Source organism: Scatophagus argus, chromosome 24, assembly GCF_020382885.2.
Source record: "Scatophagus argus isolate fScaArg1 chromosome 24, fScaArg1.pri, whole genome shotgun sequence".
NCBI classification, from domain to species: Eukaryota; Metazoa; Chordata; class Actinopteri; family Scatophagidae; genus Scatophagus; species Scatophagus argus.
In genome coordinates, this window is record NC_058516.1 from 3,813,193 (window position 1) to 3,840,022 (window position 26,830).

Here is a 26,830-nt window from a genome sequence, read left to right on the forward strand (position 1 = left end):
TAATTAGATGGCGTTTCTTCCTGGATGGCATAATTGGAATGTTTTGGGTTGTAATTATGTTTCCCATGTTTTCATCAAGGGACTGGTAGTTTCTACTAAAGGGCAGAGGGTGAGAGAAGCAAGGCCGAGTGACAGCTCCTAATATGCTGCCTGCCTCTGACAAATTGGAGACTCCCAGAGATCAATAGGGCCCGGCCTCATCGCTTGGCAAGTGAAGGAGATATTCTTATTAGGTCCAAACTCTGAATGGCTAGCTGCCGCCCCAAAGTTCAGCATCATAACTTCCATCCCCTTGACCTTTTTCTCTGTGGTGCTTTGTAAATTTTTTATCGGCCTTCCTGGTTCATCGCTGACATATGACCTTTGTGAGGCAAGCTTCCTCTGTGCTGCAGTGCAGCTTGATTGCTACATCTGTCTGCATTGCTGTTCCATCAAATGTAAACCAAAGTCACTGCGAAACTTATGCCTCACTGTCTTTGTGTGTTTGTGTGTTTGTGTTCCTTTCAGGAGCAGAACTCTGCCTTGGCCTTGGAGAATGAGAGCCAGAGGGAACAGTATGAACGCTGTCTAGATGAGGTGAGTTCAGACCTTGTTTATCTCACTCCGAGGCTCATGCAAGGGCGCCGTACAACTTGCCAGATGTCTTACTTGCCTTGAAAAGTCCAGTTTGTTTGTTGAGTTTGCTTCCACCTCAAGCCAGTAGAAGAAGTAGTATTGTAAAGCTTAAGATTAAGGTTTTAATGAGGTTCTGCAAAGCACATTTTGTTTTCCACAACTTGGCAATTGACTTGAACCGCATTGTGCATATTAACAAATAATTAAGGAAACAGATTATTGTATTTTTCGGGCATGGGTCTGACTTATGTAAAAAAATATTTTGCTTTTTAAATTGTTACGCGCAGGCCTTTTGCTGATGCTTGTTTAATAGCAGCAATGCCGGAGAGGATATTTTTTGCAGGTTGCAGACACAGCCAAGTATGCAAATGCACAACCGTCATACTTATAGTCAGTGGTGAAAACAGCATTCATTTTGTAATGAACAGTGGAGGTGTTAAGTGACCTTAACCTGATGTGAACGGGTGCTGCTGAAGTAATGGTTTCCATCACAATGGCACTTGGGTGCCCTCTGGTTATTTGTGAGAGCTTGATAAGTGCTGTTTAGGGAGCCACATGAGGAGAATAAACCAGGCCAGCTCTTGGCTGTTCCTGCTTGCTGAATCAGTCCAGGAGGGGGAGGGAGGGGAGTGCAACTACAGGGGGGAAGTATGTCCAGCAGGGACATGTTGCCCAATTTGTCCTGGAAGCAACAGTCTCAGCAGACTGAGCAGATCTGCCAAAGGGCAGGAAAGATGGGCAAGAGAATAAGAGGGAATGATGGAGAGAGGGGAGGAGGAAAGGGTGAGGAAGGAGACCATAACAGAATAATAAAAAAAAGCTAGGGATTGAGCTATACAGCTGTGTTAGAGAGTTTGCATCCTCCATGGACTGTATTTGGGTAAATTCAGTGCGCGTCTCCTTTCTGCTTCCCTGCTCCCATTAAGGTGGCGCAACTCGGTTCTGTTGTGCTTAGTTGTCGACTATTTTCCTATGTGGCTTGCTTTTGTGGAGGGAGGCCTTGGTAATGATCCTGTTTTGATGATAGAGGCTGTGCCTCTCTCACAAATGCACAGAGCAACAGTGGAAAGCCAAAAGTGTGCATTTGCAACAGAAGGGATGATTTTTTTTGTGTTAGACCAGCTGCTTTTCAAAATTTTATTACATGGACAAGCTCATTTGTCATTTAATTACTTGTGTCAAAGGGTCTGCAATCAGATCAAATTCTAAGTCAGCTTTTGTTTGATCACTCAGCTATTTTACCACAGACAGATCTGGAGAATGAGGTTCCAGGAGCAGGGCTCATTTCACTATATTTACTCCCATCTCTTCTCATTCAATAAACGAGAGCGAGAGCACTCAAAAGAGCCAATGTGGCTTCACACAGTATTAATGAGCAATCAATGAGCAGTAATCGGAGCCGCTTCTCCATCGGCGTTGTGGTCTGATGTGCAGGTGAGTGTTAGCCGCTGAGAGACCAAAACGCCTCTGTTTCTACATCAGGCTGCAGTAGTCAATACCACCATTAGGAAGTGAGAGTTGAACATTGAAGAAGATATGTTCATGTGTAAAAGAGACTCTTACATGCACACACACCAGAAGCGAAGGGGAAAACAGCAATACATTGTTCCATTGCGTTCACTTGAGCTCATAATAACTCATCTTACATGTGAAATAGTTGAGGAAGTTCTGCTTCAGCAAAGGTGGCCTACAGAGGCCCTTAAGGTTTATTTGAGATCAAGAAGACCTGCCGAAGAGGCCAAATGATCCTCAAAAAATACCTTGTTTTTCTTCTCTTCTTCTTTCAGGTTGCCAATCAAGTTGTGCAGGCGCTTCTCACCCAGAAGGTTTGTTTGTTTCACCTCAGATCACTTCCAGCAGAATTACCTTTTTTAAATAAACTGTCAAAATTGATTAGCATTACAAAAACAAGATGTAGATTTTCCTGATTCCCTTCTTGTGTTGTCTTCTTGCCCACAGGATCTCAGAGAGGAATGTCTGAAGCTACGAACTCGAGTTTTCGATCTCGAGCAGCAGAATCGGGCGTTGAGTGTTTTGTTCCAGCAGCGGATCAAGCCGGCATCGGACCTGCTTCTCCAGGTATGCTGCCACATACCAACACAGATGTTCACACTTTTTAGCTGCAGCTGACTTCAGCCGGTGAGGAGGGCAAATGGGGAATTTTACAAGTACTGCATGTCAGAAATACATTCTTGATAAGTCCTGACAGCCAAGAGTGTTTGTGCTTTGCACTTTTTTGCATCTTATTATCTTACACGTTTTCTTACAGAGACGCCAGCGTCTTTGGCTGTTATCGGCTCCCTCCAATTTCCCCAACACATTTATAAAAAAAAGCTGTAGAGTCACAAACAGGAAAGGAAAAGCTGCTCTGCATGCAGAAATAATAAGTATCGTCACAGAGTACCAGCCCACTGAATGAAAAATTACAGCAAGCAAGATCACTTAACTTGAAAGAACCACTGAGCTTAACAGCAGTACTGGACCTGTAAGACAACCATACAGATGCTATCTTATGTTATGCTATCTTTTTCCATATCATACCGTACTCTCAGGCATCCCTGCACCCAGCCGGTTTTTAGAAGATGCAGCCTCCTCCAGTAAACAAGACCGACCGCTTTTTCTCATGCACTTGAAGTTGTTTTTCATTTGGGTTGTTATTAAACTGCTCTGGGGTGTCAGCCGCAGACAGGGCCTGCAGAGTAGACTGTGGATACTTTGATTTAGAATACAAAAATCCCCTTTTATATCCAACTTTCTATCTCTCCTCAGAAACTGTTTATTTTTTCTTGGCAAACATAAAGGAAGTACAGACCTTAAAGCAAGTATCCTTTACTATTGGGTGGTTTTGTTTATCCAGCATATTGGCTCAAACTGATGGTGTATATGTGAAGTTCTTTTGGGTTTCAAGTGTAGGTTTCACAAGTGCACTAAAGACAGGGGATGAAACTTCCTAAAACCTTAAAAGTTCAACCCCAAAATGTATTATCCTCCATGGTCCCCCCCATACACTACAAACCCCCAAATCATAATAAAATATGCAACAGTTCTGAAGGCACAACTTGTCTCCATCTGTAATCCTCAGACAATGACCATCATACTCATATTACAGCTGTCAGTCCATCCAGATGAGAGGAGAAGGGGTTGAAAGGAGAGGAAGCAAGTGAGGGTAGATAAGAAGGGAAGCAAAGGAGGGTGAAAATGGAGAAAGATGAGATAGCAGGGAAGCATGGGTGCCGAGAACGACAAGGAGGTGGATGTGAAAAACTAAGGGTGAAATAAGAAGAGGCACGAGTGGTAGATAAATGGAGTAAAAAAATAAAAAAAAAAGAAGAAATAATATGACTCTGGGTGTGTTGGAAAGCCCTCCGTCAGCTCCAGCTACTTCCAGCACCATTATTGGACAGGCAGGAACATTGTCAAGTGAAACTGCAATACAAAAAGGCTTGAAGAGGGATATTGATGACACCACTGTGGGGACCGAGAGGTGCAATCGAGCTGGAGATGTGAATCAAAGCCCAGACTCTGTGTAATGTGTTTTTCCTTTCATGTGATTCAGCTGAAAACAAACATCTGAGATTATATATATGACTTGATCTGGTGTTGACTGAGGCTATAACAGTGAAAATACGCTTTTACATGAGGAAATTTTTTCACTAGGAAATTCTTTGCCTGTTTCCCTGCTCGTTACTTAATAATGTAATTTTCACCATCGACGAGTGAGTCGGTGTCAAAATTAATCATAATGTGATCATGCTGTTCCGGATGTTCTGTGCAACTATTATGAGCTCCTCAGTCATGCATGAGAGAGCAGTTGAAAACCTTTGTATTTGTCACAAGGGGACTTATGATAGTTTGTAACACAGAATTTTCTCCACTTTGCTCTATGTGTTTCTCTATGTGATATCTTGCTTTGGAGGACTTTGTTTTTGCCGCACTACAGACACTACTGAGGGCTGAAAAGAGAAAGCAGGTCAACGTTCGACACATTTGCTTGGTTAAAAAAAGAATAATTATACGTGTCATAAGGTTGTCAGGTTTCTATCACAGAAACTAATTGATTTAAGTGGTTAGTGCATTAAGAATACAGAGGTTCATATATGTTTTTATTCAAAATTCAATAGTTATGCAATCATTACTATTCTTATTATTATTATTTTACTTCTGAAACCAAACCTTCTAACAGCTTTCACATCACACCACTTACTAAACCATTCTGGCAGAATTTCTTGTGAAACTATGAAAATAATGAGGGCGAGCGTTCATTTCTCTTCCCCCGTGGATCCTCAAGCAGTGGGAGACTTAATCACCCATATGAGTGTACTATTTCCCATCGAGCTCTGGACCTTTTGCTTATCAGTAATTAAATGTTCTCTAGTTCCCAATGGGCATCTCAAGTGGCTCTGATAAAGAACGACGGTGCTTATAATGGTGGCTTCACCAGCTGTGTACCTTCAAGGCCTTCAGCTGGATGGGTTTAAATGCTTAAAATGCTTAAATGCTAGAAAAATGTGACTTTTTTGTTTTCTCAAACCGTGAACTCTTGGCAAGTCGATGAAAACTAACCGATGTCCCATCCACTTCTGCTGCATATCAAATGTGTCAGGCGAATGGCATTACTGGGGCGAAGGCTGAGTGTTTCCTGAACAATCTCAGGGAGGACACCGCGTGAACCAACCTCATTACTGTTCATACAATTTTGCAGTTTGTGCATTAAACATGTTGTGTTGCTGTGGCCACTGGCTAGAAGTTTATGTGCAGGAGCAGCAGGAGCTGTAAGTTCATTTCAATCGTGTGGAGCGTCTGAGATTGAATTTTCAAAGCCTCAGTCTTGACATGTAACAACAGAGCTTTTGCCTCATTTCCTGTTAGTTTAGAAGAGTGTGTGTGGGTGGAGATTTAGGAAAAGCCTTTATTATGAGTCATGCATCTAGATCAGATCACACAGGTGAGCATCATGTACACTGGTGGGTGTTTGTATGCGTTTCTGTGGGTGGGTGTTTGCCTACATGCTGTTGTGATGTGTGCCAGTGTGACTGTGTGACTGTGTGTGTGTGTGTGTGTGTGTGTGTGTGTGTGTGTGCGTGTGTTACTGCTATTCTGGACTGATATTATCTTGAGATATGACCGCTGTCAAGCCAAAAACAGCAGAGAACAAAAGCAGGAAGACATTTTAGTGAAACTTCCACTGGCTTCCTCCAGCCTTGCAAACATTATTCTGTATTTCATGATGAACAATTTTGACTTTGATGTTGGCCTTGAACCTCAAAAAGCTCAAGAAGTGTGCACACGGCCATGTCATCTTCTGTTTCCTCCAACGATCTTCCCTCGTGACCCTGTGACACTATTGACTGAATCCTCGATGAGGATGCTGAGGAGATGAAATCCAGCACCCTACGATAAGATCAGAACCTCCCGAGACACCTCAGCCACTCCCATCCTGTGTGGACAGCAAGCCTGGCGATGCAGCATCAGAGCAGCACCAGTTTCAATTTTGTGACTTTGAAACTGGGATGAAAAGCCATCTGGCACTTTGATTACAAACCAGTAAACATAAAACTAAAGTGGCACCGATCCAGCTTAATATAGTGCAAATGAATTTCAGGTGCAGTCATTTATGAGACTAGAGATTGTGTTCATTCAAAACATTTTCAATCTGGAAAAAAAATTAGAAATCCTCTCTTGTTAAACTGCCGAAATCAAAACAAACCCTTGTGCAAGGATGCAGGACTTGAGGTTATATGAATTCTAAAAATAGTAAAGAATACTTTTCCATTTCTCTGTGCTGAAAAAACACAGAAAGTGGGCATTGATCTGTTTCCATGACACCATTGCAACCTAGTCATTGAAGGTGAAAAGTCAGCCTCTTTGAAAGCTTACTCACAAGCTTGCACTAATACAAAAAGAAACTTTTCCTTTGCATGTTTGGCTGAGAGTTGAAGAGAAACATCGTAGGATGGTTGTGTTTTGGCCACAGGCAACGTGACGCAGGTTGTTTGTTCTTCAGAGACAAAAGAAGCAGTTTGGTTTTGCTATCATTAGGAGCTGTTGTCTTTCAATTATTTCCCTCCCAAATTTTCAGAGACTTTAACAACACACGAGTCAAAGCAAACTGTCAGTGAAGAGTTTTATGGAATTCAGTAAAAATGAGGATGAATCCTTATTTTAAAATGTTTACAGCATACAGCAGTTTTTTTAGAGCTCAGCCTCCATTTGCTGAAGGTGACTTTCACTTTTATAACGTGCAATTACTTTACTTATTGATAGATACTTTTCTACTGCAGGTACACAGTATGAAAAGTGCATCTCATTTTAATAGAAAAATGAAGGTTGAAATATATCAGAGCAGAGAAATGTACACGTGTGTAATGTATACACATGTACTCCCTGAGTGAGCATTAGTTTTACCCTTGGCAGGAAATGAAGCCAAAGATCAAGTGATTTGTTTGAGCATATTTCCAGTTTAAGTTAATTTGAGCACAGGGAACCCAGTGTAATTAAGTTCTGAGATTAATACGTGGAAATATATTTGGTTTTGTATCCTTCCTTCTCAAGCACAAGAGTTAAAAAACAGAAGAGACTTCAGACTAGCATTTGAATTAAAAAAAAAAGAAATATCAAAGGAATCCCTTACTCCCTCATGCAATTATTTCCTATTCATATTAGCTCTTTTTCTGTCTGATGACATTAATGAGCTTGAGTGAGGAGTTTGAATCAGGGCTTTGCTTGGCACCCAAGAAGGGAATCTTGTAAGGAAGGCAAAATATTGCTCAGCCTAAACATATACTGTCCAGCTTTTTAAAATGCTGAAAAGAAAATTCACATTTTAGTTTTTTTTTTTTAATTGTTTGCATGGCTTTTTTCAGTGTAAGTTGTAAGCATTGGCGAACTGAGAAAGAAAATAAAATCTCCCTATCATTCTGCCGTTGTATCAATCTCAGATCATTCAACAAGGCTCATTTTAATTTAATGTAAATCTCCAAGTCAAAATTGACTCTGGCGTGTCCTTCTTCTTGCCTTTCAGAAACTCCACTCTCGGATCATGGATTTATCTGCAGCAGATTTGCTTCTGGAGCCAGAGAGAAGCAAGGCTTTCTTGCTTTCCAGGAATACAGACTCTCCCTCCAGTGTAAGCTCTAATGGAAACAAGTGGAAGGCAATGAATTTTTCTTTTCTCTAGCCATATAAATTGTACAGGTAGCATAATGGCACCCCCTCAAGAAATCATTACAAGATATTAAAATACAGACCTTACTATCTGAAACTGTGACCCCTCCTCTGCTCTTAGCAGGAAGAGATGGTAGTATCACTTGGCACTAAGTGGAATAAATCCTTGTCATTTTACCAGAATAGCATCGATTGAGGTTCTGTCAGTAAAAATGACTCCATAGGACACTGCGGTACATTAGTCGTCTTATGTATTATGCATTAAGGACTGAAAATGAGTTTGCCCCATTCTTTACTCCTTTACCCCTTTACCCTTTTGAGATTGTCACCTGATATACTCTAATGAGTGCTTTGAGAGTGGGAGAAGAGGGAAATAATAAAATAATAAAGCCAATATGCGAATTCTAAATCATCTTGTTATCTGAACGTGCAAAAGTACCACAGATGCCGTGTGTTAAGTGATACACAGAAGTGACACTCATGAGATTAGTGAAATAGAAACTGTGAAATAAATATATATTATCTCTTCTCTTGCATATGATAACTTTTTAAACAAGACATCATTTGCATGTCAAATTCTCTGCAGTGAGATGCTAATTGGTGAAACTTCTGCCGTGTTGTGATGGTTGCACATGAAAATTAACTGATATTTTTAAATTAGGTTTGAAAAGTGCAGGATGTTAGCATTTTAGGAAACTTTCCCAGAATATTTGATTGGCCTGTCAATTTATTGTTAAATGTCTTTCTTCACAAAATTAACAGTAAGATAGCAATTAGATATGCAACAGTACCCGACAACTGACACATCAGAGACTCTTGATGCAAAGTTAAAATTAAAAATTTAAAGATAAAGAAAAAGCTGTACACAATAAGGTAATCCTTGCCATGAGAAGAAAAATACATAAAAAGCACTTGTGACTTAGATGTAGCCAGCATTATGTAAAAATTAAGATGCACATCTAAACCTCCTCACATGATTGTTAATGTCCACAAAGGACCTTAACAAGTTTTTCCCAGCTCAGAAACCCCATACATAACAGTACAAACAATGCTATCCAGTGCAGTATGATGCCATGTCTCTTTTCCGTCTCATAGGAGGTTCAGCTAAATGGAAAGGCAGGCTTCCCTGTGGCCAAGTGTCTGAGCCAGCTGAGTCTGACAGTGCCAGCTCCTGTATACCCACGCAGCAGCTGTAGCAGCAGTGAGTTGTCGCTGTCAAGTGCATGCAGTGAATTCTCCAGTGGCTCATATACCTGGAATGATGGGCGATCCTGTGGGAAAATGGTAAACCCTTCTACTCTGCTCTCTAATTCCACAAAACAGCACCAAGCAGTGCAGTAGATAATCAAGATCCCTGTTAGAGACACTTTTGCTGTCTTTCTTTTGAGACCTTCATTAATCCTTCATCTTACTGTAAGAGTGTGCTGATAATGACTCCCAAGTGGAGAATAAGACCCTGAAGGTATTTGAGAAAATAATAATACTAATACGAATAATTACATCATGGTTGAGCAACAGCTTGGCAAATGAAGGCTCTTGTTTTGCTTTTCAGATGTACATGAAATGTGACTTTTGGAAAGTGTTATTAACTTGGCATTCAGATAAACTCTTAATCTTCATTATAGAAAATTACACGTCACATGACACATGATACACATTTGTGTACTAACCATAATAAAATTTGTATGAGGTTGACCTGCTCTTTCCTTTTGCCCTGTAGTCATCTCTGACCTGGGAGAAGAGATTGAGTTTAGGTTCGTCAGCTCCTAGTAATATCTGTGCTGCACTGGAGGAGCAGCAGCCCACAAGGCGAAAGGAGAGCCACATACTGGAGGGACTGAGAAAGCTTCAGAGAAGGAAACACAGAAGTTCCTCTGCTTCTTCCAAGGTCTCCAAGTCAGGCGACAAAGACTGCATGAACTCCAATGAGGGCATCTACTCTCTGGGTATTAAAAGTAGCAGTAAAGGGGTGTCCAAACCTACCCATTTGGGTACAACTACTGCTGTTGGAGGCAAGAAGTTCTCTTATGATTCTGATGATGCAGATGATGAACTGGCACATTCCAGTCGTGGAGATAACATCCCCACCAAGGACAGCTGGTTTTACTGTAAGAGGCTCTCCCACAGCATGTCAGACAGTTTGTGTAGCTGGGAGGGGATACAGGACAGCGGGGGTGGAGGTGACAGTAGCTCAGATCCTGCGGCTCAGAAACCCCCTTCTGCCTATGACTCAAAAGAGCGTCCTGAAGAACTCCTTAGTTTCATTAACAGTTTTCTCCCTGAGGGAGGGCGAACATCAGCTTTTACTAAACCATCCATGCTGCATTTTAACCCTTCTGACCCAGAGGGTCCTAATCACCACTCTGATGTGGATGATCCGGAGGATCTCAACCCTGAGTCCACTGACATCCGAATGTCCTTTAGGCAGCCACCAGAGCAAGCAGAGAGGGACTCCAAGAGACTGTCAAGAGATGCAGCCAAGCTGCTCACACAACAGTGGCTGCGAAGAGACCAGGGACGTACCCAGTCTGCAGATGGGAGGCCAAGGCCTTTTAGCCTAATTAAGGAACCCAAAGGTACCAAGTGTACGCAGTCTGAGGAGAGCATTTTGGCAATATTTGATGCAGAAGGAGAACCAATTGAACTTTGTGCTCAGAAGGTCACAGCACGTGCTGGGCCTCAAAATGACATTCAAGGTAGCAAGGTAGTTGTCAATTACACAGAACTAGTGCCCCATGAGAGGCCAACAAGGCAAAAGTCAGCAAATGCAAGAAACTACACAGCTCTTGAATCTCCAGAGAAGCTATCTGAATATCAAGTTAGGACTAGCAATACAAGCAATAGCAGGGAAGGCAGTGCAGAGAGGCTGTCTATGCAGTTGACTCCACAGAAGAAACTAATCAAACCACCGAGTAGCAGATCTAATAAAGGCCATTCCATCCCTCCCATGAACGATTATGCTGGTCCCAAGTCAAGTGGTTCAAAGATACCTGGTCGGAACAAATCTTCAGGATCCCCACTAAGATTGTCCAAGGGCTCCACCACTGAACCAAGTAACAGTGGAAACTCAGGAACCTCTGGTCAGGAGAAATCCCCCTCCTCTCCTGCAGTCAAAATATCCAGGTTCATCAAGACACCAGGAACCTGCTCACAGAGCCCAAAGGCTGTAAACTCCAAGCTCTCCAGCAAGGCAGAATTGAAGAAAGCTTCCTCCTCCGGTTCTCCACACCTCTTAAGGAAGCACCTGGAGTATGCTGACAACGGTGAGCAACCAACCAGAGACAAACACTGTGAAACTAGCAAGAATAAACTCAGGTCCCCATCTCCTCCTCCTCCCCCTGGCCGCACCACCTCCTTACTGATCAGACCAAATTACGAAGGGTCACCTCAAGCACATAAAACATGGGTGGCTCAACCATCCACACCAACCACTGTGAGGGGCCCTCCCCCAAGTTACCACACCTCACTTTTACCAAATATGCAAGCTACACTACCCATTAAGGATAAAGACTGTTTAGACTTGGATGCAGGCTATGGGACAGCACTTGCACCTCAAAAACTGGTTGAAAAAACCAGTCAGCACCTTCAAAAGTCCTCTGCCACAACTCAGACACCTACTAAAGGCACTTCTAAGAGGATGGCCACAAAAGACTACCTCCCTTCTGCAAACTCAGGGTGTGCTCCAGAAACTGAAAATGCACCTAAAAGCTCAAAGAATGTCCCTCCTCCCTACAGTGCCCTCAGAGGGTCCTCACTTCAGAACTCATTTGCTGGTAAAAGAGGATCAGCCCATGAAAATGTGCATCAAACAGCGCAGAAGGCCTCTATTAGTTTACCTATATCACTTCAGGACACCTCTCAAGGTAAAACTGAACCACAAAATGGTAAGGCTGTCATCAGCCCACCCAGCTCGGTCATGATTTCCCCTAACCCAGCAGAAAAGACCTCAAAGACCCGCATCCCAATGGGATTTAAAGCGTTTCTAAAGTCTCCCCCCAGTCATAAAAATAGTCCTTCTATACCAGCCAAGCAAGAGAAAGATCATATCAATTCAGTGTCCAAGGAGACTGTGACGTCAAATGCCCAGTGTGAAAGCTTGCAGCCAGTGTGCATTAATTCAATACCCAAGATAGAGGGGAATGGTGAGGTCCAGTGTAGGTTATTGGAAGAGGAACCACACTCTGCTGTGTTACCAGAGGAGGGGGACATTTGCGAGAAAGGAAAAAGGAGTAGTCAACTTTTCTCGAGATCCATATCTGTTACCACCAAACCACATCTAAAGCCGGCCTTGGGGATGAATGGGGCCAAAGCCCGTAGCCAGAGTTTCAGCACTAACTATATTGAGAAGCCCAACATCAATGTTTTAGATGGACCGGGAAAAATCAGAACTCAGATCATCACCAACTCTGGTGAAAGGGGGAACTCTTTGTCAAGACAGAGTTCCTTGGAGGTACCCAGTGTTGGGTTAGCTGAGAGCCCTGTCCATTCTCCCAGGACTAGGCTGAGCCACTATGGTGGCATGACTGGGTCAAATAGTCACAACATCTTCCCAGAGAGAACATCTAAATCCAGAGGTGATGGGTCACAGGGTACGGTGAAGGAGGAAGGAGTCACCTCACCTTCTCAAAAAGAGGTGCGCAGCTTACCCAACAGCGATAGGAGTGGGTTGAACAACATCCGTAAGCCTGCTAAAGTTGCCTCTCATCCACAGTTTCAGCCTCCATCCTCTTCTGTCTACAGTTCAAGAAACCCAGTGCAGGAGACAGGCATAGCAACCACATCTAATGAGCCAGACTTTAGCAGAGAAGTCAAAACCCAGACAGACTCACCAAACAAAGCCCCAGATATAGAGGAGAAAAAAATCAGCCCAACAGTCTGTACCATTGAAGAGAAAGTCATGATGGGAATTGAGGAAAATGTACAGAAATGTCAAGAACAAGAGAAGGTCGCTGCCAATGAGGCCAAACAGAAAACTGTCCCTTCCCTGGCAAACTGGTTTGGCCTCCGTAAGAGCAAACTTCCAGCTCTGAGTGGTAAGAAAGCAGACTCCCCCAAAGGCAAAGAGGAAAAGAAAGAGTTGAAGATTGGATCGGTGCTTGGAGGCAAACAGATCAAGTCTGACAAGAAAAAGGATAAGAAAAAAAATGATAACCAGCAGAAAGAAAGTCAAGAGGTGCAGAATCTGTCTGAGATGAACAACAAGCTGAGCTCCATTATGGACCATTGCAACAATCAGATGGGTCAGATTGCCAGTCAGATCCAGTGTACGACAGCCTTTATTGGCAAAGACCAGTTGGTGAAAGAACTTCTTGGCAGGTAGGTGAAAAAACATCTTGATCATCAAGAATGAATTGTCTTTAATTGACCTGATGCAATGCTGATTACATCCTGTCACCAAACCTCCTCAGATTTGTCTTTCTGTCAAGTGAATCGAAACTAAAACAAATTGATTGTTCTATTAAATTAAACATGAGCCATCACTGTGGTAAACCTGTGTGATCAGAGAAGCTGATAAATAAACAGCACAAACAGCAGCTGTCTGTTTGAGTTATGACTCCACTCCAGTGAGCATAAGCAGCACTTGGACCAGCATCCACACATAGTCAGCACACTCAAAGTTAAGTATTTTTAAGCCACAAAAACTCCACATTTCATACCCAGCGCTTCACTGATTTGCCACTTCAAATCACAGCTGACAGATTTTTATCCAGAGTAACTGCAAACAATCACCTGGGAGGGAGCGCTTCATAGAGTTTCTTCTCTTTGTGTTTGTGCGGGTTTCTGTGCACGTGCACGTATGTTTGCGTGCACGTTTGTGAAGCAAAAGAGCAGGTCGATGCAATTCATCAGCAGGCTCACTTTCTGCCCGGCGAGTTGATAAAGGAGGAGCTCGGCACACAGACATAAAAGCAGATCAAATCTTATTTCCTCGCAGGACTGCTGTGAAGGGCAACTGTGTGGCTGCATCGCCGCCTGGGATACCCACACCCAAGAAACACGGCGAAATGAAGGGAGATATGAAGATCTGTCCAGATTCTGCTGTAAGTGAGCAAACATGCCACCATAATAGAACTCTGCAGACTTTATTACAGCACTGTCTGTGTCACTCTGCTTGTTTGTCTCTGACTATGTTTGGACAGGCTGTTGGCACACATACACACACACACACACACAGTTTTCACACTCACAGTACATGTGCATGTTCACAAACACATCCCAGAGTCCACCGCCTCTTCAGGATCATATCCCCCCCAAAGGCTCGCTATTGATTCACATTGTGTTCTGACTCAGCCTACAATTCATCGCCTACTTTTTCATTATCTACCCAGGATGATGTTGTTGTTTTGTTTCCACAAGGCTGAAGGTTTTTAAACTCCACCGCACACAGAGACAGCCATGCATGTAATGTAAGCATAAATTAGGTCTTTCACTGCCGTTCCATTCCGTAAATCATATCTGCGCACTTTGTAAGAAAAAGGCTAAAATTATGACCTTGTGGATTTATTCTTTATCATCTGTCAGTCAAAAGACCCCCCCCCAAAAAAAATGATGAAGAGGCTGAGTGCTTGAGAGAACTGGAAAAATGAAAAAAGAGCAAACTGAATAGAGGAAGAGAGTTACAAAAAGAGAGTCTCACTGCATAATGTAGGAAATTTAATCCAGATGATGTGGAATTTTGATAACATGGAGGAGCACCTTATCGCAGGCACTCAATTTGACAAAGGGGCTATTTAATACCATCCCTCAAGCTTTCTCTCTATCTTCTCCCCACAGAAATACAACAAAAGAGGGACACTTTATGACCTAAAAGCTCTTGCTTGAGCCACCCCAAACCACTTTTTTTTCTTCTTTTTAAAATAACCCAATTAACTTAAGGCAGTTGCCTTCCTTCTTTTTAAATAGAACTTAGAATTTTGGTGTTTTTAGCTGCTTTATAAAGTTTGTATACCGACATGCATTGTTTTTTTAATATTTTAGACCCTTTTAATGACTCAGAAGATCAACCTTAGGGCTGAAAATGAGGATGGACGCATCAGTGACACAGCTTGTCAAGACCACATGATAGGTAAGCTTATGTATTACTGCTGGTCCTAAAGGGGCTTTTCACCAAAAGCATTTAAACACAAAAAAACACAAGACGTTTGAAGAGTCTAAAACCATATACTTGACAAAAATAAATCTCAGGAAAATGAAATAAATGCATCTTGTGTGAAATATTCCTTTTTACCAACTGCTACCTTCACCGTGCCAAAAGTTCATGTTTTCCGTTTTAAACCATTGAGTTTCATGTTTGCAAGCGTAAAAGCTGTCACTAACCATCACGAATCAGCCAGTGCAACAGAGCATTAGCACATTTTACAGCTGTGATTTCCTGATGTGATTGACATCTCAATTCCTTCGCCAGCTAATTCTCCTCGCTGCCAGACTTGCCATTACTGTGGGGAAAATAGCAGCAGCTGCAAACAACATGTTGACAGTCTAGTCAAGTGATTGATAGACATCCGGGTGATATTTTACAATGCCTGAGCAGCTAAGAAAGTTGACAAATGGATGCATCAAGCAATTTATGAGATGGGATGATGATTGTTAATGTTGCAGTGTGATAAACTTACACTGTAGTATGTAATTCAGCATGCAGAAAGAGAGGGTGAAAGAGCTGTTTACTGAATGTGGAGCGAAGTGTGTTTGTCACACAGCCGTCACTCAGCTAGGAGAAGATGTGTCAGTGATTCATCTCGAAGGTAGTAATGATCTCCTGTAATATGGCACCTTGTCCAGCATGAACTCAGACTGGCATGGGTCCACAAACGGGCTCTCAGTACTTGTTTTTGTAGTTGAAAGATTTATTAGAACTAATTAAAGCATTTAAAGAAAAAGTTTTGTCTCAAGTCACTTTACACAGAGTGTGTAAATCTGCTCATGATGACCAAAAAAAAAAACCCCACTTAATTGTTCCTGTGTTCTGATTAACATCATGTCTTTTTTTGTATGCTGCCAGCTAAGCACTTGCAGACAAAATTAATTAAATATTTCATAAAGGTTTCTGGTGCTCATTGCTGCTTTAATGTCATGTTTCTCCAAAGTGCAGCTTTCACCGGCCTAATGCCAGACAAACACATCAATCATATAAATACTTTACATCCACCCAGTTTATGATCCAAGCAGCTCGAGCAAATCCATTGCTCAAGTTATGAATGTGGACTTTGAAGTTCACTCTTCTCCGGTCAGTTGTATATTAGAAGAACTTCCCTTGAGGCAATATTTCTTTTTGTAAAGGGACAATAAATAACATTTTCACTGGCCCATCGCACAGAATGACCCTAATATATCTGCAAGGGGTTGATGGCATTGCTGATCAATACCAATGATTCAGCAATTACTTCACCAGGTGCTGATGTTTCTAAAACTGACTTTCTAGACCTCACCCTGTTTTGGAAAGAGAAATATTATTGCAGCGTTTTTTATTTTATTTATTTTGTATTGTCTTTGCAATTAGCATCAGTTGTCATTGAATTTTCATCTGCTGGTTGATGCAGAAATAAGATGAGGTTGTGTTCGTGTGTACTGATGACTCTTTGCCCTCAGACAATTCCGCAGTGCTTAAATCCCATTTTGCACTGTGGAGGTATCAAAAAACCTGTTTTCTCCCATCAAACCCTTGAGGGTGTATAGACAAGTTAAAAGGAGGTCATGAAAAACTAGATTATGTCCAGTTGTTGTTGCCTCTGGGTAGAATTACTGTGGACCTGGTTATGGCTTGGCTATAGAGGGCATTTTCAGCTGCCAGGGTTGGCATTCAATTATACAGCTGTGTAATCTATGGCTCTGTCCACTTTCCTCTTTCACACACACACACACAAATAAGTATTATGTGTGTATGTCAACCTCGTCTTGCATTTTTTCAGCTTACATCATGATTTTTACCTTGAATTTTTGTAGCAAACAGTCCTCATGTGACTCACGGCAGATATACGCAGAATTAACGGGCCATCTGTCCAATGAACATGGTGCATGTGTGCATCTAACTAAACACTGAGGAGGACTCATTTTCACACGTTCTGGATGCACACTATGGTGCTGAATTTCAGAAGCAAGTCAAACTAAAAGTGTGCATAAACAAGAACATTGAGTGTTCTCGATTGTCAAGAACTCATGAATTTCCTCAAACATATATGAATGCCTAACTTACATTCCCTCATTTATGCATTTATTGACATTGTTTTGACACTTATAGGAGAATGCAGTTGTTACTTTAGTGCATTAATTATGACACGCAGAGAAAAGGCTATCCAAGAGAAAATGGATCAATACTTTCAGCTTCAGACCCAAGAGTAAATATTCTTCGGATTAAGCTGATTCTGAAAGTGTGCCCTTTCCCTCTTTCCACAGTCTTTCGAAGCTTAACTGTAATATCCAACAGTATTCGGAGAAAATTTTTATTCACAGGCGGAAATGCTCACGAGTACACTGCATTTGTGCTCCTGCATCCCATCGAGGCGAGGTTATACAGTTGAGAAGCAGAGCCTGTCAATATCGATCTACCTCTACAAAATAAAAGAATAAAACACAACATGCCAGAGTTTCCACTTTCCAATATTTTGAGAGAAAGAACTGATGGCTGTGGAGGTTTCATCCACCACAAGGCCAAGGAAGCTAACATGGAGTTTGCCTGCAACACTGAAAAAATTATTAATTCTATGTCAGGAAAAAGTTGCAAGCCACATGTAATTAGTGTAATCTGTGTAACTGTTGGCCATTAGCTTTCACAGTTACAAGGACTGGGGCTGGACTGAACGGCTGTCCATCTGTTCCAGTCTGAGTCAAGGCTCTGCAAACTGTGGCTTCCAAATGACGTCCATCTGTTGCTACTTGCCATCATTTCTCCTGATTGCAACTCAGCATGTACTCAAAATAATAAATCTGACAAACATGTCCTTGGATTTTAGCTCAGTTGTGTGTTTTGTTCAGAATTGCTGGCAGCAGGTGCTTTCTTGTATCGTATTGTGTCAGAATTGTGCATCTGTTGCAACAGGATGTATTTGTCACCAGCTATGCACTGGAGTCGTTTTCATTTGTGTTTATTGAATACTACTATATCAAATACAAACACTGTCTTTTCTCTCTTTTTCTGCCGGCTATGTGTTACTGAACCTGCCACAGAAGTCCTCTTTACTCACAACCCTTTCCCATGCATGTGAATCCAAGCCCTCCTTTCTTTTCCTTTGTTGTTGTTCCCTGCTTCTCCCAGACGTCACACTCCTCTCCCTGTCACTCTAGGCTCCAGTTGTCAGATGAGAACCCTCGACAGTGGGATTGGCACCTTCCCTCTCCCAGACTCCGTCACTCGAGCCAGTGGTCGCCACATCCCCAAATCTGAATCCAGCCCTGATGGGTTGACCGCTGGCTCCTCTGAGCTCGATCGAGAGTCTTGCTCCTCTCATGCAGATCCCTCACAACCTGATGTGAAAGTGCCTTCCCTTCCAAAAACCCGTCTGCATGCCCCTAACATCATGGGTCACTCCCTGTCCGACCCCAGTGTGACCTGCAGCAACAACGCACAAGACATTCAGAGCCGCCTGCCCAAATTAGCAACATCAAGTAAGTCCTTACATTCACTACACACACTACATTTTAAAATGCTAGTGTCAGGTGCTTAACTCAAAGGACTGCTGTGTTTCAGTACAACTTCACAAAGGTACTAATGTGGCTGTAGACTCTTGTAATTATATTTGTTCTGGAGGTTTCACTTCATTAAAGGTTGAAAAACTTTACCAAGGCAGTCTGATTAAAAATGATTTTAATTTTGGTTCATGCCATGCAAACTGGGCAAGGACAGGTGTCACCGGGTACACCTGGTGTGAAAAAGATCTTGCGGAAGTGTCCAAATAATCAGAAAAATGCATGCTTAGCTTCATTTGCTGCTAACTGGTGAAGAAGAACAATCCCTTAGTTTTCTCACTGGCTTTCTCAGTCAAGGCCAAAGGGGAAAGCAAACTGGAATGTGTGTCTGTAAAAGCTACTGAGTGCCAAACTTTGAAAGCCTTCAACAGTGTGTTTTGGACTGTCAAAGGGTGAGTGAAATATTGAGTGTCACGGTACTTGATGTTCACACATTTTCCTCGAGAGCACTCAAGGACTCCAGACAAGCAGACGGGAGCAAGTTGTTTGGTTTATTAGACTCTGATTAAAAGAAGAACCTTGTTTGTTCAGCTAATTCTGAAAATAATGCATCAACACTGACATCTGATACTCAGCTGAAATGACAAAAGAGTTTGTGTCCTTATAGAAACTCTCACATGCCCTGAGGAAAATTAACAAATGCAATTAGATAAGGATGTCAACACAGCCATAGATCATAAAGTGCCGTCTGCTTCCCTGTTCAGCATGATGCACAGCAGAAAGGTGGTGGATAAGATGCAATCAGATGGCTGATTAAAGCTACAATAACACATCGGGATGAGTGATTACACCCGGGGATTAATGCTTACAGGACATTAGCCTGCATCTTTTTCGCCTCAGTGTTGCAGAGGCAGCAGTTTGAGTGACAGAGCGCAGCTCCTGTTGAGCCAAAACATATTCTATGCATCTATAACACGTGTCCTGTCCTTTCTACCGTCATTATGTTGGATCACAAAGCACAAAGATGCCAGAAAAGGAACATCGTCTGTCACATTGTTTGCTTCCTAATAGGCACGAGGAGGACTACATAAAAACTTTTATGATCTCTATGCAGATTTTTCAGATGGAGACAGAGCGTCAGCCAAAAGTGGCCTGTTATTGTAATGCGGCCGACTGCTAAAAGAGACAATTAAATTGGCGTATGTCCGAGACGACAGTAGGCAGAGTGATAATAAAGCAGCGCTCTGTCATTCAGGGCCGACAGCTGAAAGCTGTTACATCTGAGCTGCCAGGAGTCATGAGTGGTAACAGTCGCAGTGTGGACGCCATGAATGTTTGATAGCGTGGTTATTGTGCAGCTCCATTCATATAGACAGAAAATGGATGTGTAGGCAGTCGGATGGGTTTTGGTTGAATGGACGTGTGAGATGAGCTTATCCTGCATTGTCTGTTGAAGGAAAGACACTTTCAGTAGAAGTCAAATAATTTTTTGACTCTTCCTGCTGTGTTCATGCGTTACATTACGTGGTCAGGTGTTGAGCACGAGACTGATGTGTTTCTGTTTTTAACTGTTCAGCTCATTACTCTTTTGTTGCTTTTCACTTCTAGATGCAATCAGGACTAAGAGGTTGAGTCTTGGTGCTCCACGCAGCAACATCTCCACAGAGGACAAAGAGAAAGAAACAGAAAAGAAGAAGAAAACCAAGGACCCAGATGTGCCCCGTGTAAGTCAGTTACATCACAATATGCACACTGGCATATTTACCAGCCTTAAAATATGAAAAGAAATCCAGATAGATTGTCTCAAATTTTGCAGTTTTACAGCACTATCTCAGTACTTAGGGTGAGCAGGTTGGTGGGCATAAATTTTAACTAAGTTTTGAGACTTTGAAATAAGTATCAAAAGTAAGTAATTCTTATTTACAACTGGCTGGGAAAATACACTGTCCTGGTGTATTCTGCAAAAAGATGCATTTAAAGATTTTTGTTGTTTGATTTTTTGTTGTACAAATTCTTTATCCTCTGACAACATACAGCAGTCTTGCTGCTCTGACTCTTGGAAATTTTTAACTATGAGCAGGAAAGAGCCCTGCAAGTGTGCACGTACTCTGGGAGCAGCAGCGACACCGAGACTGAGCCCGAGGGAACTGGAAGCACTTTGGGCTCACCACAAAGGACCCTAATCTACAGAGCTAAGAAGAGTGACTCAGGTCTGTTTCAAATTTCAGTCATTATCAGTCACCTATAAACATAGCAGCTGCAAATTTCTTCCTCTCTGTCCTTTTATCCCTTAATGTTTTTTGTCACAACTAATTCTTCCATCCACAGTCGACCAGAACGTGGAGACCCTGAAGAGAAGCAGTGTGGAGAAATCCTTGTCAATCATGGACTACTACCAGCACGATGTGTTTTCACATCTGGAGAAGGACAGCCGGAGGATTTCCCAGTATGACTTGTTGCACAGAGAGTCATCCCTTGATGGAAAAGCAGGAGACAGACTCAGTGTGAGTATTAAAGCAGCTCATTGTTCACAGGTGATCATTTTTACTCATAAAAGATGCTTTACTGGCATACTGATTCCTATAAAGCGTTTTATTGCTCATTATGTCCTCGTATGATATCCAGGAAGCTGTGCAGAGAGTGATACTTCCTGCCTTACTTGCTTGTTTGAAGACACACATTTTACATGTGCTGTTAACTGTTGTTCAGAGATTCTTTTTTATGCAATAAATTCAAGTTGATCATTTTGCCTCAATATGCCACTGAAGCAGACAGAGAGGTGTCTCACACTATACAGTTTCCTCATTTCATAAAGGAATAAAATGCCAGGCAGCTCCCTGGTGTCGATGTATGCAACTTTATACAGTGCGAAGAGAATGTGTGTGGGGTGTTTTGCATAATTTTTCTTTCCTTGCAGCAGAGGCACAGAGATGAATACAACAAATTCATGCCATCTCTGGATGTCATATAGTTTGGCAAGGAGACTTCAGATAGTCATGGAGTTCCTGTTGAGGTGCAGTGTCAGCTTTACCTTTGAAATACTTCCTGAGGCACAAACCAATCTGTTAAACTCAAAGATTTTCTTTTCATGACATTGGAATTGTTTGCAGATTTTCATAGAAAAAGACGCCAAATTGCTTTCGATCGCCTCGCCCTCTTATGTCAGCGGGTATTTGCCTATTAGTATTTAATGCCGCTGAATGACAAATGAGGATCAGAGACCCGTGAAATGGCCTCCTGCATGCACGGCCCGACTCTGCGGAACAGCCAGATTCTCTTCTCTTACACTCGCCCTGACACAAAAATCCATATTTTGAAAAAAACAAAAAATCTGAATCTGACTCAACACAAGCTCAAAAAAACTATTGTGCATGAGACGGGAGAAAAAAAATCAGAATTTATTCTGTGTTTTGGTTTTTTATTCTCGACCTTCGGTGTCCTGGAATCCACATTAGGATCGGATATGGACTATTTGAAAACATTTACATCATAAATTATAATAATTATGCAGAATTTGGAGGTGGAAGGTGGAATAAGCCACTTTGTGCCTCATGCTCATGTTTCACCATTATCTTTCATTACCTGCAAGAAAACAGAAAATGCAGCTGGTTACATGGCATGAGAAAAGCTGGGATGATTCAGCAGGTAAACAGCAAAGTGTCCTTGAATGATAGAACCGCTCTCAGCTCCAGGGGTAGTTTCTTTTAGCCAACTCTACCATCCGACCCCCCCAGGAAGATTTGAAGGTTAGGTTAGCAGAGTTGAAGCCACGTGTTCTATTATTGTATAAGCCTTTGCATTGAGTTTCAGCTTAGTGAAGTTCAACACATGCACTTGAACTTGAAGCAAGAGTCTTATGAAAAGAAAGATTTATATACATTTTTTTTTTCTCTGGTGGGGGGTGTTTGATGTGGTGCTGTGCAGCCAAGCTGCAAGCACAACTCCATTAGCTGACAACACACAAGCAACAAAGCTCTGTTTGTGTTATCCTCAAAACTGTCTGTCATTTAATTGGATGCGGTAGGCTGCATTTCTGAGGGTGGTGGGGTCCATAGGGTTTACAGGGACTGAAGCAAAGATGAGAGGTCAAGAGTTGAACCCTCCCAAAACAAGCTGGCATCAGGTTCTGTCCTGTCACAACTTTACCTGGGGCTTCCATTGGTGGAAAGTACCTTTACTCATACAGACTCATGAATCTAAATGTTTCTTTCATCACAATAATGCAAGATACTGAACCTCTGTTGTGCATATTGTATGAGTGCTATTGTGTGTATACTAATCAGCATCTCAAACAAGATCCTAAAACCTTTTCTAAAAATACCCGATTAAAAATCATGCCATTGCAGTAAGAATATTTCAAATCTCCCGTGAAAATGAGCTTTCCTCAGGAATGACTCTGCAGACTCCCAAACAGTTTCAGTGTTGGAAACAGGTATTATGCCTTCACTCTCATCATACAAATTTTGACAGTAACCTTATTTCTAAGCTGTGAACCAGGCATAATGATGGATGACTGCTGTTGAACCCATTTACCCTACATTATTCTTTTGGAAAAGACAATCCATCCGCGTGTCATCACCTCTTCATCCCTCTGAGCGCACGTCCACTTTCTTTTTGTGGCAGTTCAGGAGCCTTTGACTCAAGAGACGTCGTCATTGGTGGCACTTTGGGGAAGTTTGGTGGTTGGTAGTGTGCCTATGTCAGGGCCTGGTGATTTAAGCGCCTTTAATAACCTTTCACAAACACTCAGGAGAGTGATGTAAAGCTCAGCGGCTCCCATCAGAGCCCTCACAGCCTGTGCTGGCCTCCCATTCATCATCCTGACAGCACCTGACAGTCCTGCTAACGGCATCACCCGCCCCCTTCTGCTGCTATCCTCTCCTTCCTCTGAGTCTCTCTTTCTCCCACGTGTCTTTCCTCGTCTTCCTTTAAGTTTTGCCTCTCTCTATTTCTGTCTCTCGTGTGAAACTCCCTCTGTCTGTTCTTCTCGGCTGACCTCTCTCACTTTTCGTCTAAACAGTTTTCCCCTGTCCTTTCATTTGTTTTCCTTCCCAAAATAACTTTTCTCAATTCTTCAATCCTTTCTTTTGCCTGTTCCCATCCTTTTTTCCTGGAGAAAGAAATTGATGCAGGAAAAATCAGAAGGTTTAGAGTCGGTGAGGTTTGAGACATTCCAGAGGTTTCTGTGACGACATTCCAAATCTAGTGAACAACAAAATCATCATGCACAACATCTTCCCAAGCGTGGAACAGATTGATACCTTGAGCAATGATTACATGGCGAGGGAAAGGGAACAGTTCAGTTGACATGTAATTTGAAATAAGGCTGCCGGATAACAAAAACTGTATGAGTGTACAAACAAATATCAACAGTGGGCATATGTGCTCCCCGTGTGCGAGTTTCTGTCAGAATAATACAGAATTGCGAAGGAACAGACCCAGATGTACTATGATAACGTTGAAGATGACATATTCTGAGACAGTAAGCATGTTTAAAGTGCAAGTTTTTCACCATTGTCTTCACTCATTCCAAAGTAAATTCAGAATCAGTCTTGTGAATATGAATGAATGTCAGAATTCAAGCAATGGTAATCAACAGCAGTAATGTGACTTTTCCATTTACTTTCCTTCCTAACTGAAGATGTTTTGCAGACCACAATGAGGTCTGTATGCACTTTTGCATTCACTGAAAACACTTGTTGTGCATCTGTTTGTCAGAATAACAACAGAGCAGCAGCAGTAGGAAATGTTGTGTTTGGCCTTAGCTTAATACAACTTGGACAGATTTTTGCTTTAACACATCGTTATTGAGCCAATGTTGATCTGAGGCCAGGATGGGAATCTGCCACTACCAATAAAAACCACTAAAAACAGAGAGGGAATTACTTTATGTAAATCCAGTGAATGGGAGACCATGAAGAATATCAGAATGTTCAAAAATATGATACCATATGTGGAAGTCAGAAACATCAAGGTCAAGAGAGAAAAATACACAACAGCAGGGGGAAGGAGAAAATATGTTCTGGTCAAGTCACAATAAAAGACCCTTTCAATGAGATATTGAAGTGAGCAGGTCTACTGAATTCGAGTTTGGACATCCTATTACTGACATGTGATGCAGAACCAATTGTCGATTTGGCCCCTCGTGTTTTCAAGCGGGAAGCTCTCACTGAGACGTCTGCCTGCAGCCTCAGCTGTGCGTGCAGCTATCATTTTGGCTGCACCCGCAGGTGGTACAGAGACCTGCACCGGGGAGGTTCGATCCTCTGGTAATTGTGTTCCTCCAAAATCAAATCCAATCAACGATAAGACAGCCTTTCCCCTTCTCTCTTTCTTCTTGTTTCCGACCAAATTGAGATATGGAGGGTGAAGGTTAGCTGAGAGAGTCAGGATCTGAAGACTGTTCTTCACTGTCACAGAGTTCTGCTAATCACTGATCCCCATCACGTCATGCACTCTTTCATTTACCATACTTTATCAGTTTTCATGGCTGACAGTAATGTGACATAAAAACAGCGGTGTTGTGATCAGCAACGTGTGGGTGTTGGAGTGAAATTCAGCAGGTCTAATCTGCTTTCAGCACCTGTGCTTAAGTTGGGCTCAATCTCCACACCTGCAAAAACCATTAAGTCAAATGTCACCTTTGGGCACATTTTCCTTTAACTTTTCTTTTGATTCTGTCCTCTTTACAAATTTATTGTGATTGTGTCCTCTAAGGTCACATCAGTGCACATTAATGGAGTTCGGTGGGAGTTTAGGGTGCAGCTTTGATTCTTCATCGCACTATCAATGCCACCAGAGCATGAGAGGTTTTCTGAAAAATTGTAAATAATGCAAACTAGATTTTCTCTCTCTCTCTCTCTCTCTCTTTTTAACTTACATAAATATCTCCTCTTTTCATAGTACTTTGCATACACCTCAAAGGTTCTCACATTTTTTGAAACTATTTCTTCTGCCTGAAGCCTCACAAAAAACAGAATTCTGTGTTCTTATTAGACATGTTGCATTTTGAGAGAGTAGATGTGATTTTCTTCTCCTCTAGCTTGTCTTGCTCTTTTCGTACAGCACCAGAAGCTCTCATATTTGGCTACCTGGGATCTGTGTCCTGCTGGTTTCATTCCAGCTGCCCACATCACGGCATAGCTTACACCTGGGTTGGCAGGTGAATGCAATTAACTGGCTGGTAGGAGAGGAAGGCTTTAGGTCCTTGAGGTACTGCACTGAGAACAACAACCACCATTGTTATAGCTCTCTCCACCTACACATGTAGCCTAACATACAGCTGAATGCTGAAGGTCTTCTTGCTGCGTTTGTAGAACTTATCAGAAAGCATTATGGAAAATGCAGGAAAGCAACAGATTAGGGGATATTAGCACAATTTCTGAAATGTACTAAACCAGACAGACAGTCTTGCACACCGGAAGATTTTTTTCATTTTGTAAATGCTGATATTTTGTTGCCAGGGACTTGGTTGCAGCTTTTCTGAAACTGTCAACGTGCCCTGGAGCAAGATAGCGTTTGTGAAAGGTTACTAGTGCATTTACATGCTTGTCAGATGGTCCAGTTTCTAGAACTGTGAAGTCCATCTTCTGACTTTAATGTGCTCATCATTTAGACCATAATTGTGAGTCACAAACCCCCTCAAGTCAGTGTTTGAGTTGGAGGTATTTGGAAATTTCCCACTTGCTTGCTTTACAGAGGTGTCAATCAAAACTAACAAAAATATAATCAGTTATCATCACTGGAGCTGTGCAGATTTTTTGCATCTGGTCTCCTTTGTTAACTGCACCACAAAAGTTGCTCATTTAGGCAACTGAAATGGTTTGACTGCATCTAAGTTAATTGGCACATGCAATTAACTTTAGGGTCACCATTTCTTCAGATTAAAACTAAGAACTTCGTGTGTGAGGCTCGCATCAAGATATTATTTATTTGATGGATTACCTACAAACACAAAACAGAACAGAACAGTTCTGATGAAGGGTTATATGAGCCCAAATGTGTAGCGTCTTCCTCTGAATGTTGCATTTTAGCATGTCAGGTATGAGTTCAGTGACTTAAGAGACATGACAACTTGTAAGTTCCAAGAAACACCTGCAGGGCATTTTTACAACCTTAACAGCACACTGGACTATATTACTGATGCAGTTTCTGTGTTTGTGCTTCTCGTGTGGGGAAGTCTGAGGGGAGATACACTTCGCAGCAAACTACTAAATGGTCCGGGTTTGAAGCATCCCTCGAGGTTCCTTGCACCCTCCAGCTGTGTACAAACCGCTGTAAATATACCTATGTAGATAACTGCTCAGGCTGGAATTGCTGGAGGAAAATGCAGATACCCAGAGATTTTTATTTGCAGCCTCTGAGGAGGGGTTTTCATGCTGATTGCGAAAGTAACTAGTGCCATAAAATGTCTTTTGAGACATACCGTCAA

At 42.1% G+C, this 26,830-nt stretch overlaps 1 protein-coding gene across 8 annotated transcripts in view; it reads left to right on the forward strand.

Annotated features, from left to right (window-relative positions):
- LOC124055634 (nck-associated protein 5-like) overlaps window positions 1-26,830 on the forward strand; it is a 139,607-nt gene that overhangs the window by 109,522 nt on the left and 3,255 nt on the right. For 7 of the 8 annotated variants that reach the window (XM_046382599.1, XM_046382601.1, XM_046382602.1 and 4 more), the window contains 12 exons: window positions 508-576; window positions 2,403-2,441; window positions 2,575-2,694; window positions 7,637-7,741; window positions 8,875-9,063; window positions 9,500-13,095; window positions 13,715-13,820; window positions 14,758-14,845; window positions 18,058-18,378; window positions 20,008-20,123; window positions 20,480-20,609; window positions 20,728-20,903. In XM_046382599.1, the coding sequence (XP_046238555.1) occupies window positions 508-576; window positions 2,403-2,441; window positions 2,575-2,694; window positions 7,637-7,741; window positions 8,875-9,063; window positions 9,500-13,095; window positions 13,715-13,820; window positions 14,758-14,845; window positions 18,058-18,378; window positions 20,008-20,123; window positions 20,480-20,609; window positions 20,728-20,903 (5,055 nt within the window). Of the gene's footprint in view, window positions 1-507; window positions 577-2,402; window positions 2,442-2,574; window positions 2,695-7,636; window positions 7,742-8,874; window positions 9,064-9,499; window positions 13,096-13,714; window positions 13,821-14,757; window positions 14,846-15,184; window positions 15,719-18,057; window positions 18,379-20,007; window positions 20,124-20,479; window positions 20,610-20,727; window positions 20,904-26,830 lie in introns of those variants that run through there. The other variant, XM_046382607.1, reaches the window with a different exon arrangement.